Genomic DNA, 14,856 nt, shown 5'->3' on the forward strand with positions numbered 1-14,856 from the left:
GCCTTACCACATGCCCCCCTTCATTTTCAAATGAGCAATGGTGCATCGATTCCTTCTTGTGCTTTGAATTTCTGACTTCTTGTCTCTGATCTCTAAACTCAGAGTTAAAGGACACATGATTAGGTGGGCCCACCCAGATAATCTCTGTTTTAATTAAAACGAACTGATCCGGAAACATAATTACATCTATCTGTACTACTTTCACGAGGTTAGTTTTGATTGAATATCTGAGAGGTAGGTTTGTGTACAACAGGGACCAGGAATTATGCATGCAGTACCTTCTCACCTTTTGTCTGTAGCTTTCATTCATTGAATTCAGTAGGTACAGATTTATTGGCTGCTATAAATACGTCAGACTGTGTTGTAGGTGTTTGGGGTTTATCACTAAGGAAAATCAGTGAGGTGTAAGCAGGACACAACAAAAATTTCTGCTCTCATGGAGCTTATTTCTTGAGGAGAAAGACAATACACTAAATAATATATTCAGAGGTAAAAAGTGCTATTGCAATAATCCAGGCCAGAGATTTTGGTAGCTTTTGACTTGGTGGTAGTTGTCCAGATGATGAAAATTGCTTGTGAAAACACTTTGAAAAATGTAAGATCATATGTATACATTTTTAAGCCTTCTGCTAACAAGTAACCAAATGCAAAAAATGAATATTGCCTCTCTTTTCTTTTCTGAGTGGGTGTTATTTTTGACAAGGAAGAAAAGGTAGGGGAAATTACTGCTTTTATATTTCTCAAATATGTTTTAAATATTTTTTATATGTTTATTTTGAGAGAGAGAGTGGACACATACGCGTGAGGTGAAGGAGGAGGAGGGAGGGAGGGAGGGAGAGAGAGAGAGAGAGAGAGAGAGAGAATGAATATCCCAAGGAGGGTCTGCGCTGTGAGCCCTGAGTCCTACTCAGATCTTTAACCTGTGAATCGTGAGATCATGACCTGAGCTGAGAATAAGAGTCAGACGTGGGGGTGCCTGGGTGGCTCTGTCGATTAAGCTTCCTACTCGGCTCAGGTCATGATCTCAGTTTGTGAGTTCGAGCCCTGCGTCAGGCTCTGTGCTGACAGCTCAGAGCCTGCTTCAGATTCTGTGTCTCCCTTTCTCACTGCCCCTGTCCCACTCACGCTCTGTCTCTCAAAACTGAATAAATGGTAAAAAAAAAAAAAACAAACTTTTTTTTAAAGAGACGCTTAACTAGCTGAGCCACCCAGGCACCCCTTAACTATGTTTTATATCCCTTCGGTCTCTATCTCATATTGTTGTAAGTAATCTACCATTGACTCTATGTAATTTGAAGTCAGAGAGTTCATGTCTCTAGGATTGTATTTCTTCGTCAATAAAAATAAGGTTTTAGGGTTATCCAAAAAGTGTTTTATTTCTAGATTTCCAAATTTTATATTTTGTATTATTCGGAAGCCTCATTTTCTGAAGGTGATGGGTAAATGGAAGTATTACTCTATTACTAGTTAATGTCAAATCCTTTTTTTCTTTTTTCAAATTTTTCAAATCCTTTCATTCTACTTTGTGTTGTGGTTAGTTGTTAGTGTGTATTTTCTTCATTAGATTGTAAGTAAGATCTTTGAAAAGTAGCATTCTGTCTTACTAATTTCTGTATTTCCCTTTCAGTGGTGCCATGGCAAAATTCTGTGTTGGCTGAGAATTTCATTTGCTGTGATAAAACAAACAAACAAACAAACAATTATTACATAGAAAATCAATGTGGTTTAGGAAATATGAGTGGTAGATAGATTCTAGTCTAACTCAAATGTTTGCATTGTTGTGTGCTGTCCAGCAGGCACACAAAGCACATTAGTAGGTACTTGTATTTATCTAGGAATGAAATACAAATATTTTTGTATTAATTTATGTCTGTTTTTCAAATGGCTACTAAGTTGTCAGTACATAAACACTTATTAAGCTGTTTGGACTTTACTTAATAAATGGAACTGTTAATATTTATTTTGGCCTTGGATGCTGTATTATCTATTGCTGTGTAATAAGTTACCCCAAACTTAGCAGTTAGAAACAAGCATTTATTATTTCACACTGTTACTCAGGGTCAGGAATCTGAGAGTGACGTTGCTGGGTGGTTCTGGCTCAAGGCTCCACTCAAGGTGTAGGCCAGGACTGCAGTTATCCCAAGGTTTGCCTGGGGTTGGAGGATTCCCTTACCTGGTTCTCCAGCTTGCAGATCACATATTATGGGATTTCTCAGCCTCCTGTTTCTGTTTTGTTTTTCTGGAGAACCTTGAAATGCCACTTTCTTCAACTTTCATGGGTCCCCAACTTTACTTTCCTGGTTTCTTTACTTTCTGACTGCTGCTGTGTCTGCTCTAAGAGTGCACTTAGCTGCACCCTGAAAGCTTTGGAGCTAGGACCTGCTTTACAGCTTACTGGCTGCCCTTCGTCAGCGAGCATGCACTTCCCCCAGAGGTTGCTTCTGTTCACTCTGGTATTCTGTACCTTCAGATATTTCCTTTTCATGTCATATCAAGTTTTATAGTGTTTTTCTTTTTTAGCTAATAGATTATTTAAAATGTCTATAGAGGGGCGCCTGGGTGGCGCAGTCGGTTGAGCGTCCGACTTCAGCCAGGTCACGATCTCGCGGTCCGTGAGTTCGAGCCCCGCGTCAGGCTCTGGGCTGATGGCTCAGAGCCTGGAGCCTGTTTCCGATTCTGTGTCTCCCTCTCTCTCTGCCCCTCCCCTGTTCATGCTCTGTCTCTCTCTGTCCCAAAAATAAAAAAAAAATAAAATAAAATAAAATAAAATGTCTATAGAGATAATTCAAAGAATGATAACACTCATTGTTGCAGGAATTTGAGAAGAAGGGTACCTATACATTTGAAAATCTGAAATTGAAAATCTGAATAATTACAGTCTTTGAAATATAATCTGGCAAAGGCTCTCGATATGGAGAGTACATTTGTCTTACTCAGTTCTTCGTAGGGCTCTGCCTCTTAGAAATAAAAATATAAGTATGTTAGATGTACACAAATATTTGATTCAGCAATTCTTCTTTATTTTTTTAATCATTTTTTTAGATGTTTCTTTTTGAGAGAGAGAGGAGAGAATAGGCAGGAGAGGGGCAGAGAGAGAGGGAGACAGAGGATCTGAAGCAGGCTCTGAACTGACAGCACAGAGCCCAGTGTGGGGCTTAAACTCACAAACTATGAGGTCATGACCAGAGCCAAAGTCGGACGCCTAGCTGACTGAGCCATCCAGGTGCCCCTGATTAAAAATGATTTTTAAAATCACCTTTCTCACATTGAAAAAATCTCTTAAGTTTGAAATTGTGAACAAGTTTTAAACATTAAAATTTTTTTTTCATTGCTTGCTTAATTCTGTGGCTGAATTTTTGGTGTGCCCTCCCCTTTTGGAAAAGAGATTGTGGTACATTATGTTTTATTATAAAATTAATGTATTAATATTTATATACTCACAATTCAAAGGTTGATATATAGTATCAGGGAGGAAGACCTTCCTCTGCCCTGTGGTTCTTCTAACTGGACTTAGAATCAAATTGCCATGAGACAGATTAACAGGAGAAAATAAAATTTAATAGGTATACATGTGGGGCATCCACACAGACATGAAATTCCAAAGACAGGCAACAGGAAGCTTATATGAGCTGAGGGAGGGGTAGGGCCTGAGGATATAATGGGGAGACCTTAGAAAAAGAGACGTTTGGAAGAACAAGATTGTCCTGTTATGCAGATAAATTCCTTAGGTAAAGGAGAGTTTCTGTTAATAGCTCTCTCTTCCTGGTACAGGTGCTCCTTTCCAATGTAAATTTTGGCAGGTGAGGGGGAGATAGAGAGCCTTTCCTGTATCTGCTGGGTTTTGATTACTTTTTTTAAAAGTTTATTTATTTTGAGAGAGAAAGAGAGCAAGCAGGGAGGGGGAGAGAGAGGGAGAGACAGAATCCCAAGCAGGCCCTGAGCTATCAGCGCAGAGCCTGACACAGGGCTCTGTCTTACAAACTCTGAGATCATGACCAGAATCCAGATCAAGAGTCAGATGGCTTAACTGACGGAGCCATCCAGGCACCCCAGGTTTTGATTACTTTTAACTTGAAATAATCTTTATGCCATAGTGGCCCATCTTGGGGCAGCCCCCTCTTGCCCCCTCTAATAGGTTCTAAAGTAGTTTTTCTAAAATGTTTGTTCTTAATGAACTTCAATTTTTAAAATTTTTTTTAGTTTGTATTGCTATATCTACAGCAGTTATTTCTCCAAATTAAAACTAATGAAAACCTATTTAACTATAGGACAACATCGTTTAGTAGTAGCACTACTCAGCATTTATATTCAAGAGTTGGAAAATGGGAATTATTATTTCATTATGAATAAAGCCAAATGTGATTGAAAATTAAAATTTCAAAAAATATTTTATTAAGCTTAACTAATTTCCCAGAGCATTTAGGTTGCTTCAGTTTTTTGTTTTGTTTTGTTTTGTTTTTAATTGTCTCCATACCTAACGTGGGGCTTGAAATCACAACTCTGAGATTAAGAGTTGCATGCTGTCCTCACTGAGGCAGCCAGGTGCCCCAAACATTAAAATTTTTACCTAAGAAGGGTTTCTATCAAATTATTATGGTTTGCTTCCGATTAGAGAGTTTAAATTTTCCTTAAGCAACTTTTGGGGGTGGGGTGGAGGAGCAAGCAAGCATGGAAGGTGTTAGAGAATCCTAAGCAGGCTCCATGCTCAATGCAGAGCCCAGTGCAGGGCCCGATCCCATGACTGTGAGATCATGACCTGAGCAGAAATCAAGAGTTGGGAGCTTAACCGACTGAGCCACCCAGGGACCCCTATTTACGTAACTTTTTAATAACAAAAATTCGATTTGGTTATTAATAAAATTATATATATGTAACAACTTCCTGCTGGATTTCGGGGTATCATATATGGAGTGATGGATGGTGCACAACAGATGTATAAAAACTCATTTTTAATATTAGTTACAACATTGTACCTAACCAGCTGTCAGGGGAGGCTGACATCTAAACTGAGACTTTAAAGGATGACTAGAGAAAGGAGGAGACAGGAATGAGAGGGAGTGTGGGTTAATGAGAAAGATGGGGTCAGTTAATTAGGGAGCACATTTTACATTACATAGATTGTTTCATTTATAAAAATCAAGAAGGAAACTACTACTGGTTGAGTATATGGAGAAAGAAGTGTTCAGGAAAATGATTCAGATGGTTTTTGCAGTGGCTTCATGCTAATAATGGGTAATACAGGTGACAAATGTAGAAGAGTAAAATTGGTGGTTGGTCCTACTTCCTACCATGCACAGAAAATGAACTCAGAATGGATCAAAACCGATCCAAAATCAGTCCTTTAGAATCAAAGATCTAAATGGAAGAGCTAAAACTATAAAGTTCTTAGATGCAAATAGAGGTAAATATGAGATTCTGGATTTGGCAGTGATTTCTTAGATATGATATATCAAAAGCACAAGCAACAGAATCTAAAATAAATTGCCCTTCGTTAAAATTAAAACTTTTGTGCATCAAAGGATACTATCAATAAAATGAAAATATAACCTACTGAATGGGAGAAAATATTTGCAAATAATAAATTATTTGCAAATAAGGGTTAGTATCCAGAAATATAAAGAATTCTTACAACTCAACAACAAAAAAGACAACCCAATTTGAAAATGGCAAAGGACCTCAACAGCCTTTTTCCCAAGGAAGATAAAAGACCAACAGGCACATAGAAAGATGTATCACTAATCATCAGGGAAATGCAAATTCAAACCACAAAGAAATACAACTTCACACCACACTAAGATGTCTATAATTAAAAAACAAAACCAAAAACAAACAAACAAAAAACCCCAGAAAATAATGATGGTTGGTGAGGACATAGAGAAAAGGGAACTCTCTCAGACATTGCTGGTGGAAATGAAAATGGTGCAGATGATACAGAACATAGTTTGGCAGTTCCTCAAAAAGTTAAACACAGAATTACTATACGACCCAGAAGGTCTACTCCTACGTGTATACTCCAAAGAAATGAGAAAACGTATCCAAACACTTGTACACATATGTTCAGAGCAGTACTACTCACAATGGCCAAAATAGAAACAACCCTAAATGCCCCTCAACTGATAAATGGATTAACAAAATGAAGCCTTTCTATAAAATGGAATACTCTTCAGTCATAAAAAGGAATGGAGTACTGTTACATGCTACAACATGGATGAACCTCAAAAACGTGCTAAGGGAAAGAAGTCAGATATAGGAGGTTATGTATTATAGGATTCCATTTATACAAAATATCCAGGACAGGTAAATTCACAAAGGCAGAAAGCAGATTAGTAATTGCCAGGAGCTGGGTTAAGGGAAACAGGAGACACTATCAGGCGTCCTTATGGAGTGATAAAAATACCTTGGAACTAGATAGATAGAATAGTTGCACAATACTGTGAATGTACTAAATGCCACTAACATGCACATTTTAAAATGATCAATTTTATGTATTGTCAATTTTACCTCCACAAAAGAATGAAGCTGATGTTGACATGAAAGATTATGATGATAATGATGATGATAAAATCAGAGTTAACATTTTGTGAGCACTAAACTCCCTTGTCTGGCACATTGCTCAGATTTTTACATGCATTCTCATTTTAGTAGGAATAAGAGAAATAGAAGTAGTATCTTAATAATAATAATAAGTATCCTCTTTATCCTTATCTTAAAGATGAGGAAATTTTGGCTTAGAAAGGCTAATTAACTTAACCATCATTACAACACTAATCACGGACAGATGTGACTTTAAAAATCAGTCTGGTTGATATTGTTGGTTGGCTGACCCAACCACCATTTTCAACCCAGTTTTTCCTAGCCACCTTCCTGCCAAAGGTAGATACATGACAAAATTCTGAGACGTAAGTGGAAGTTTACTGTGGGGTTACAGTTTTGCTTTAAAAAAAAAAAAAAAAAAAGCTACCTCTTTGCTATCTGAAACTGAAACAACCACTGTGCAGTCATGAACAAAAAAATCAACTAAGGGTTGCTGCAGGGGAGGTGGGTGGGGGATGGGATAAATGGGTGATGGGTACCACAGAGGGAACTTGATGGGATGAGCACTGGGTGTTATATGTAAATGATGAATCACTAAATTCTACACCTGAAACCATTATTGCACTATGTTCATTAACTTTGATTTAAATAAATTTTAAAAACAAATCAAGAGCATCTCAGAGTCAGCCAATTGTGAGCCACTCAACTTTCACCAAAAGCTGTCTAACTCTAGTTTTGGGGGAGAGGGGAAGGAGGGATTTGATTTGTTTGAACCCACTATAATAAGACCTTCTGTTATTTCAAGTTAAAAGCCTCTCTACTGATTCACTGACTGCGAAGTCAAGGCTTTAACCACTACACCGTAACAACTGTTTATAAATTGTTCACATTTTAGGTAGCAATTCAAATTTATTATCAAAATTGCCACAGAAAACTTAAGATTGCTATTCTTTTTATCCATATCAAAGTAATAGGTATGGTAATATGATTTTTGTTAATTCAAAGTTTCTTAAGGATACAACTAACTGTATGCTAGAGAACAGATAAGCAATGGAGGAGTATCTCCCATTCAGTAGGTTATATTTTCACTTCATTGGTAGTATCCTTTGATGCACAAAAGTTTTAATTTTAACGAAGGGCAATTTATTTTAGATTCTGTTGCTTGTGCTTTTGATATCATATCTAAGAAATCACTGCCAAATCCAGAATCTCATATTTACCTCTATTTGCATCTAAGAACTTTATAGTTTTAGCTCTTCCATTTAGATCTTTGATTCTAAAGGACTGATTTTGGATCGGTTTTGATCCATTCTGAGTTCATTTTCTGTGCATGGTAGGAAGTAGGACCAACGACCAATTTTACTCTTCTACATTTGTCACCTGTATTACCCATTATTAGCATGAAGCCACTGCAAAAACCATCTGAGTCATCTTCCTGAACACTTTTCTCCATATACTCAACCAGTAGTAGTTTCCTTCTTGATTTTTATAAATGAAACAATCTACATAATGTAAAATGTATTCCCTAATTGACTCCATTTTATTTAGTGTATAACAGGAAATCTTGAGCTACATTAGACATATCTACAGTAGGTCCAGGTTTTTTAATTTTTAAAAATTGGCAGGGGTGGTTAGTAAATCTCTTAAGTTTATTTTTTAATTTATTTTATTTTATTTTTTTTAACATTTATTTATTATTGAGAGACAGAGACAGAGCATGGGAGGGGCAGAGAGAGAGGGAGACACCGAATCTGAAGCAGGCTCCAGGCTCTGAGCCGTCAGCACAGAGCCCGACACAGGGCTCAGACTCACAAACCCAAAGATCGTGACCTGAGCCAAAGTCTGACGCTTAACTGACTGAGCCACCCAGGTACCCCTAAGTTTGTTTTTAGGTTTAACATTTTACCACTCAGAATATAGTTGATGAGAAAATGTGATTGCTGCTTTTGCAATCTAATCTTGTTTTATTTGGTGATTCTTAGTCTGTATATCTTTTACTGAATGGCATGCCTTGATTAGAAGTTAGCTTACTAGTCGTTTTCTCCCCCCTTCATCTACAGTGTTCAGGATGATGTAGTTTGCTGGGAGAAAGTGGTGGTGGTATGGTAGCCTCTACAGGGCTGTTGAATTCTCTTCTTTAGCTTTAAAAACACAGTCTATCAGTGCAGGATGGATGGGACGGGTCTTACACATTCTTCTGCTAACTGTCCAAAGGTTTCACTTCTAAAGTTGTCTAACTGTTCTAAACAAAGGGGGATATAACTTGCTTAGTTTTTTTGTTTTTATTTTTTTTAGTACTTGATTCTGAAACTTGAAAGGCCTGCTATAGTCCAGAACATCACATTTGGAAAATATGAGAAAACTCATGTCTGCAATTTGAAGAAATTTAAAGTCTTCGGTGGAATGAATGAAGAAAATATGACAGAGTTGTTGTCCAGGTGAGTTATGATTATGGGGAAGAAAGAGTTGTCTTTTAAACAAGTTGTCGTCTTAGTTTTGTCTCTTTGTGGCTAAATCTGCATGGTTTGATTTTTTTCTTTCAAGGGAGAAAAGAATATTTCTACTATTGTATTTCTAGTGCCTTATTTTAATATTGTGGCTTGAGTTAGCTTTTTTTTTTTTTAACCAACAGCCACTGCTAAATATTGTTACCAAAAAAGAAAGAATAAAATTTGGGTTTCTTTTTTCCTGCTTATTTTTCAGTCTTATTTTTGAACTGTAAATGACCTCAGTAGTATTTTCAGCGTTAATAAAAATCTTTGCTATAAAAATTATAGACTCTATCCAAAACATTAAGATCAATTGCCCTAATCCAGAAATAATATTTTGGTCATTTAGTAAAAATTAGAGACTAGAAAGAGAAAAGGTATAAGACTAGCACAGTACCTGCCACTTGGAAGGAGCTCAGTAAATATGAGTTTTCACAACATAGACCACGAGGAATGAAAGTATTAATTTGCCCCATAGATCATGAAAAATCAGATAGCCAGTAGAGTGGGCAAATAAAGCCATATTGTTTTAGAATGTATTTATGATATAGTATGTCCCATCAGCACAGCATTTTATATGAGTAAATATTACGTCTATACTGCATTTGATTTAAGTCATGAAAGTGTTTTAGGACATAAGGCAACCTGAAGGTAAGTGACTTTCCCATAAATACTTGTGTTTCAAGCCTAGTTGTTTATATTAGGTGATATGGATTTATTTTTATTTAGGGTGAAGTGGATGCTATTAAACTAATGGAGTAAGGTTGTCTTTGAAAATTTGTTGAGCTATAAAAGGAACATTATTGGCATCTTAATCAGAATTTTCTAATATTTGGCTCTAAGTTGACAGATGTGAGTGTGATTATTTTTAATTTTTTTCTTACTGCTTACATATTTTATGTCATTTTCAGTTACACACTAAGAATACTAGGTCCTATCACACATTTCCCTGCACTGTAGCCACATCCTTTAATTAACACTGAACATTTTTCATCAACCTTTATATAACTGAGAGAACACAGTTACAATGCAGTTGATGTGAATGTACAAGTTTTATTCTCATGTTCAACTACTACTTTACATTGTCTTGGTCATGTATTTTGTTTAACCTTAAGATCTGAATTTGTTTTAGTGTGTTTACTAAATTATAAAGTCAGATTTGATAATCTTATTTTTATTCACAGTGGCTTAAAGAATGATTATAACAAAGAAACATTCACCTTGAAGCATAAAATTGATGAACAGATGTTCCCTTGTCGTTTCATTAAAATAGGTAAGGTTTTCAGCATTCTGAAATAGAAATAAATTCTTCATACCATCAGTCAGCAAACTACAGCCTGTGGGCTGAGCTGAATCCTTCAGGACTCCTGTTTTTTAAAACATTTTGAGAACACTGCCACACTTGTTATTCACTGGTTATATAAGTCTGTATCTTGCTTTTGCGCAACAAAGGCATAGTTGAATAGTTGCAAGAGACAAAATGTTTATTGCTTGGCCTTTTGCAGAAAAAGTTTTCTGATCCTTACTTTATACATCTATAACTAAATGACAATTATTTCAAGTGGGACCTTTTCCAAATATTTTTTCATTTGAAAGTTTTCTTAGAAGGTTTAATGAGAGGGGCACCTGGGTGGCTCAGTCGGTTAAGCGTCTAACTCTTGATTTCGGCTCAGTTCATGATCTCAGGGTTTGTGGACTTGAGCCCCCCTTCAGGCTCCGTGCTGACGTTGTGGAGCCTGCTTGGGATTCTCTCTCTGTCCCTCCCCCCGCCCCTCAAAATAAATAAATAAACCTAAAAGAAAAAAGGTTTAATGAGATAAGTGACTTGTTTCAGCTTTGATTGTTTCATAGAGGATTCATCAAGTTGTAAAGCTATAATATTCTAAAACTAAATACTGATGAATCCCTTAAGGCAATATATTATGGCTATTTCCTATTCTGCTTTTTTTTTTTTTTTTAACTTTATTTATTTATTTTAAGAAAGAGACAGTGTGAGTTGGGGAGGGGCAGAGGGAGAGGGAGACAGAGAATCTCAAGCAGGCTCTGCACTGTCAGCACAGAGCCTGATGTGGGGCTCAAAGTCAGGAGCCGTGAGATTATGACCTAAGCCAAAACCAAGAGTTAACCAAAAGTTAACCAAGAGTTAACGCTTAACTGACTGAGACACCCAGGTGCCCCTCCTCTTCTGTTTTTTTGTCTTTTTTTTCCTCATGAAACTAATTTTATGGCCCACTAATATGGTGCATTGTAATGTTTAAAAAATACTACCTAAGGCATGTATTTATTTAGCTTAAGACAGTATTTGTAATGCTTCCTTAAAATTATTAATTTTAGGGTTATTTTGCTTTTCTTTAGGATTTATTATTTCAAAGGTAGAAAAGTTGAGGACTTGACAATTTTAATTTGTATCTATGTTGCATAACTATGACAATATTATCTTAAAATTAGAGTGAATTAGATCCTTCAGAGAATAATAGTAATAAAAGCTAGAATCCCATGTTTTGATTTGAGAGAGAAAAATTCCTCTTTTGGAACAAGTAGTGTACCTCATTGTCATTGCCAACCTATCAAGAGGTGGCCTGTTCATTTCATTGAATCAAATAGTTCTATTGGGCAAAAGGAATATATTAAGGTCTTAATAAAGATTACTCTACAGGGAAAGCTGTTCTTAGAATATTTGGGCTATCCAGGGGCCCCTGAGTGGCTCAGTCAGTGAAGCGTCTGACTTTGGCTCAGGTCATGATCTTGCAGTTCACGAGTTTGAACCCCTCATCGGGCTCTGTGCTGGCAGCTTAGAGCCTGGAGCCTGCTTCACATTCTGTCTGTCTGTCTGTCTGTCTCTCTCTCTCTCTCTCTCTCTCTCTCTGCCCCTCCCTGCTCATGTGTGCGCTCTCTCTCTCTCTCAAAAATAATAAACATTAAAAAAATTTTTTTTAATTAAAAAAGATATTTGGGCTATCCACTGTGCTACTTTCTTTTATAACTATAGTTTCTGTTATTATAATGAATAATTGTAAATAAAAACCTATTTCCTGTTTTCCTGTGAGAATTTATGAAGAAGCAAATTTTTTTACTATGTTTAACTCTTGGTCCTTTTTTCTTTTTTTTTTTAACCAAGTACTGGTTTCCTCAGTTTGTGGACCGCTGGCTCCTACAGCCCTTGGATAGTTACGTGTTTCAGATATACAAGTAGTGAAATATCTTATATTTTCCTATAAAGTACTTCTTCAGCTTCTATTTTGCTTCGTCATACAAAATGAAATTTCTTTTTTTTATGTGCTTTATTTGTGCTTTTTTTGCGTGATACCTACAGTCTTTGGTTTACATTTAAGGAAAATATGTTCTGCTACTGCTTCTATAGCTCTCAGTCTTCTAGTATTTGTCATTAGAAGAAGTGTGAATAAATATCTATTTAGGGAAGTTGCATAGTTTCTTAAAAATTTGTAGAACAGAGGTCTCTTCTGGATGAGTTAGACATTCAACTGCCCGAAGACAAGAAATTGGACTTCTTTCCAGCCTTTTTTGTCAGCCTTTAATTACAGAGTATAATGATGCCTTTTACTTAACCCTGGGTTAGTTTCATGGTTTTCAGGCAAATGTTAACTTGAGCTTTTCAAGTGATTATAGGCACTTACTAACTCATGATATTTAGGATATTAATATTTAGATAACTTCATATTTCTTTTCTATTAAAAGATGTTAGTAATGGTCAGCTGTGTGTTTGCTTTCTAGTCTTTTCAACATTCTCTTGATATGTTTTGTTTGAAAATAAGGTAAATGTGAAACTATTAGGTTAGTATTTTTAGTTTATAACTGTTTTCTTAAAAGGTCATTCTGAAAAAGCACTTGTGATGTGTAGCTGTCTCTTGGTGGTGATTTAGCAGATATTTGTTTGCCTGCTTGGCATAAATTGTTAGAATGACTTGGATTTCTGTGGATTTTTTGGATTTTTGCAGCCTGGATAGTTGTGGGGGCTTCAGGGAGAAGCTTCAGCTCTGGCTGGATTGGGCCTGCATTCTGGATCCTCAAAAGTATTTAGAAGTCTAGAATGAATACTAAGTCTGGGACGGGTATGAGTGCCCTGATGGTGGCCCTTTATGAAAGCATGTGGAAAGGTGACATTTTAAAAAGTGTACTATTACGAGGAAAATTAATACAGTAGTAATAGCTTATAATAATAATAGCTGACATTTATTGAGCACTTACTGCATGCCAGTTACTGTGCTAGATGTTTTGTATACTTATTAATTCTATAAGAGAATAGATGCATTTCAGAGTGGTTAGTCTTGAACTTTTAAGATGATCTTTCAGAACTTTAAAATTACTGTCATCTTCTAACAGCTGTTTTAGCCATCTAGATAAGAGCTTCCTAAGGGATACTGCTAAAGCACACTGAATGTGTCACAGATGCATTTCATTGTGCTGAGGTGTTGAACCACCCCCCCACCCCCCCCCCCCCCCCCCCCCCCCGCCCCTTGATCCTAGAGTAACAAGAGCCTGCAGGCTCTTATCCTTGTTTGCCATAAACATTATCACTGTCTGTGCATGTCATTATGAAGAAGGTTGGGAAGCACTGATCCTGATCATATCCATGTCTGATTGTGCCATGAGGAAAACTGATGGTTGAGCCCTAGGATGCAAACTCTTAGCCTTAGGATGTGTATTAGCAGTTTCTAATCTTTATTTGAGGTGGGAGCAAAGGCATCTTTCATTGGGGAGCAAAGAACATGTGCTTCAAGCTGCAGATCACATTTAGATTTCTTTTTCTTTTTTTTTTTTAACTTTTTAAAAAATATTTATTTTTGAGGAGAGGGAGACAGCGCGCGAGCAGGGGAAGGGCAGAGAGGGAGACACAGAATCCGAAGCAGGCTTCAGGCTCTGAGCTGTCAACACAGAGCCCAACATGGGGCTCAAACCCATAGATCGCAAGATCATGACCTGAAGTTGGACGCTCACCGAGCCACCCAAGCGCCCCTAGATTTCAGAAATATAATGTGTAGTATGTCTATTATGTATTATTACAATTATTAATGCTATAAAAATCATTTGTAAAATTTGAAGTGAGTGTACATTACTCTGCTTATTCTGTATAGATCCCTTCAATTTGTTAAAAAATTATACTCTTCATTCATCTTTAATATATGATTTTCCTGTTCTTTGAAAGGTTTTAAGCATTGTAACTAATATTAGTCTAGAAATATTTCTGTTGGGTCATCCAGTATATAGACAAAATCTCACTAAAACACAATTGCTAAAAGGTCTTTAATAAAGTGAACATTTTATTGGGACTTGAGTAAGATATATTAAGATATTTTTTTTCCTCCTAATCTTATTGAACTTGGACCTGGAACTTCAAATTACTAACTAATGTCTGGTTATACTTAGAGACTATATGTTCTTTTGACCTTGGGTTTAGAATCCTATTTTATTTTGACTCCTACTACTTAATGGTTATTGCTGTGATGTAATGGATCAACTTTTTACTTTTTAAATGGTACTGCTACGTAAAGGAATGAACACCAAAACAATGATGGTAATTTAGTATTCAGTGGTATAAAACTTTTTGACATTTTTGTCATTTGCACACGTAAACTGAAAGCCATATTAAACATCCTAATAGTCAGTCATATATCCTAATAACTGGTGGCTACTGCCTTTGTGTGTCTTCACTCACACAGATAGGAAGTCATCTGACGTAGCTCCTCATTGAGCATGATGTGCTAAAAGAGAGCAGTGGACTTGGAAATCAATAGGTTTGATGTCAAATATGATGGCTATTCTGTTTTGATACTTAAAACTTGACAAGTGTTAGTTTCTGAATAGTTACATTATT

The 14,856-nt window shown here is 36.4% G+C and overlaps 1 protein-coding gene across 2 annotated transcripts in view; it reads left to right on the forward strand.

Moving 5' to 3' along the window:
* The window catches only part of MKLN1 (muskelin 1), a 212,545-nt gene that overhangs the window by 90,290 nt on the left and 107,399 nt on the right, over positions 1-14,856 (forward strand). For both annotated transcript variants that reach the window (XM_042924831.1, XM_042924822.1), the window contains exons 3-4: positions 8,830-8,972; positions 10,208-10,296. In XM_042924831.1, the coding sequence (XP_042780765.1) occupies positions 8,830-8,972; positions 10,208-10,296 (232 nt within the window). The remainder of the gene's footprint in view (positions 1-8,829; positions 8,973-10,207; positions 10,297-14,856) is intronic.

This window comes from Panthera leo, chromosome A2, assembly GCF_018350215.1.
Source record: "Panthera leo isolate Ple1 chromosome A2, P.leo_Ple1_pat1.1, whole genome shotgun sequence".
In the NCBI taxonomy this organism is placed as follows: domain Eukaryota; kingdom Metazoa; phylum Chordata; class Mammalia; order Carnivora; family Felidae; genus Panthera; species Panthera leo.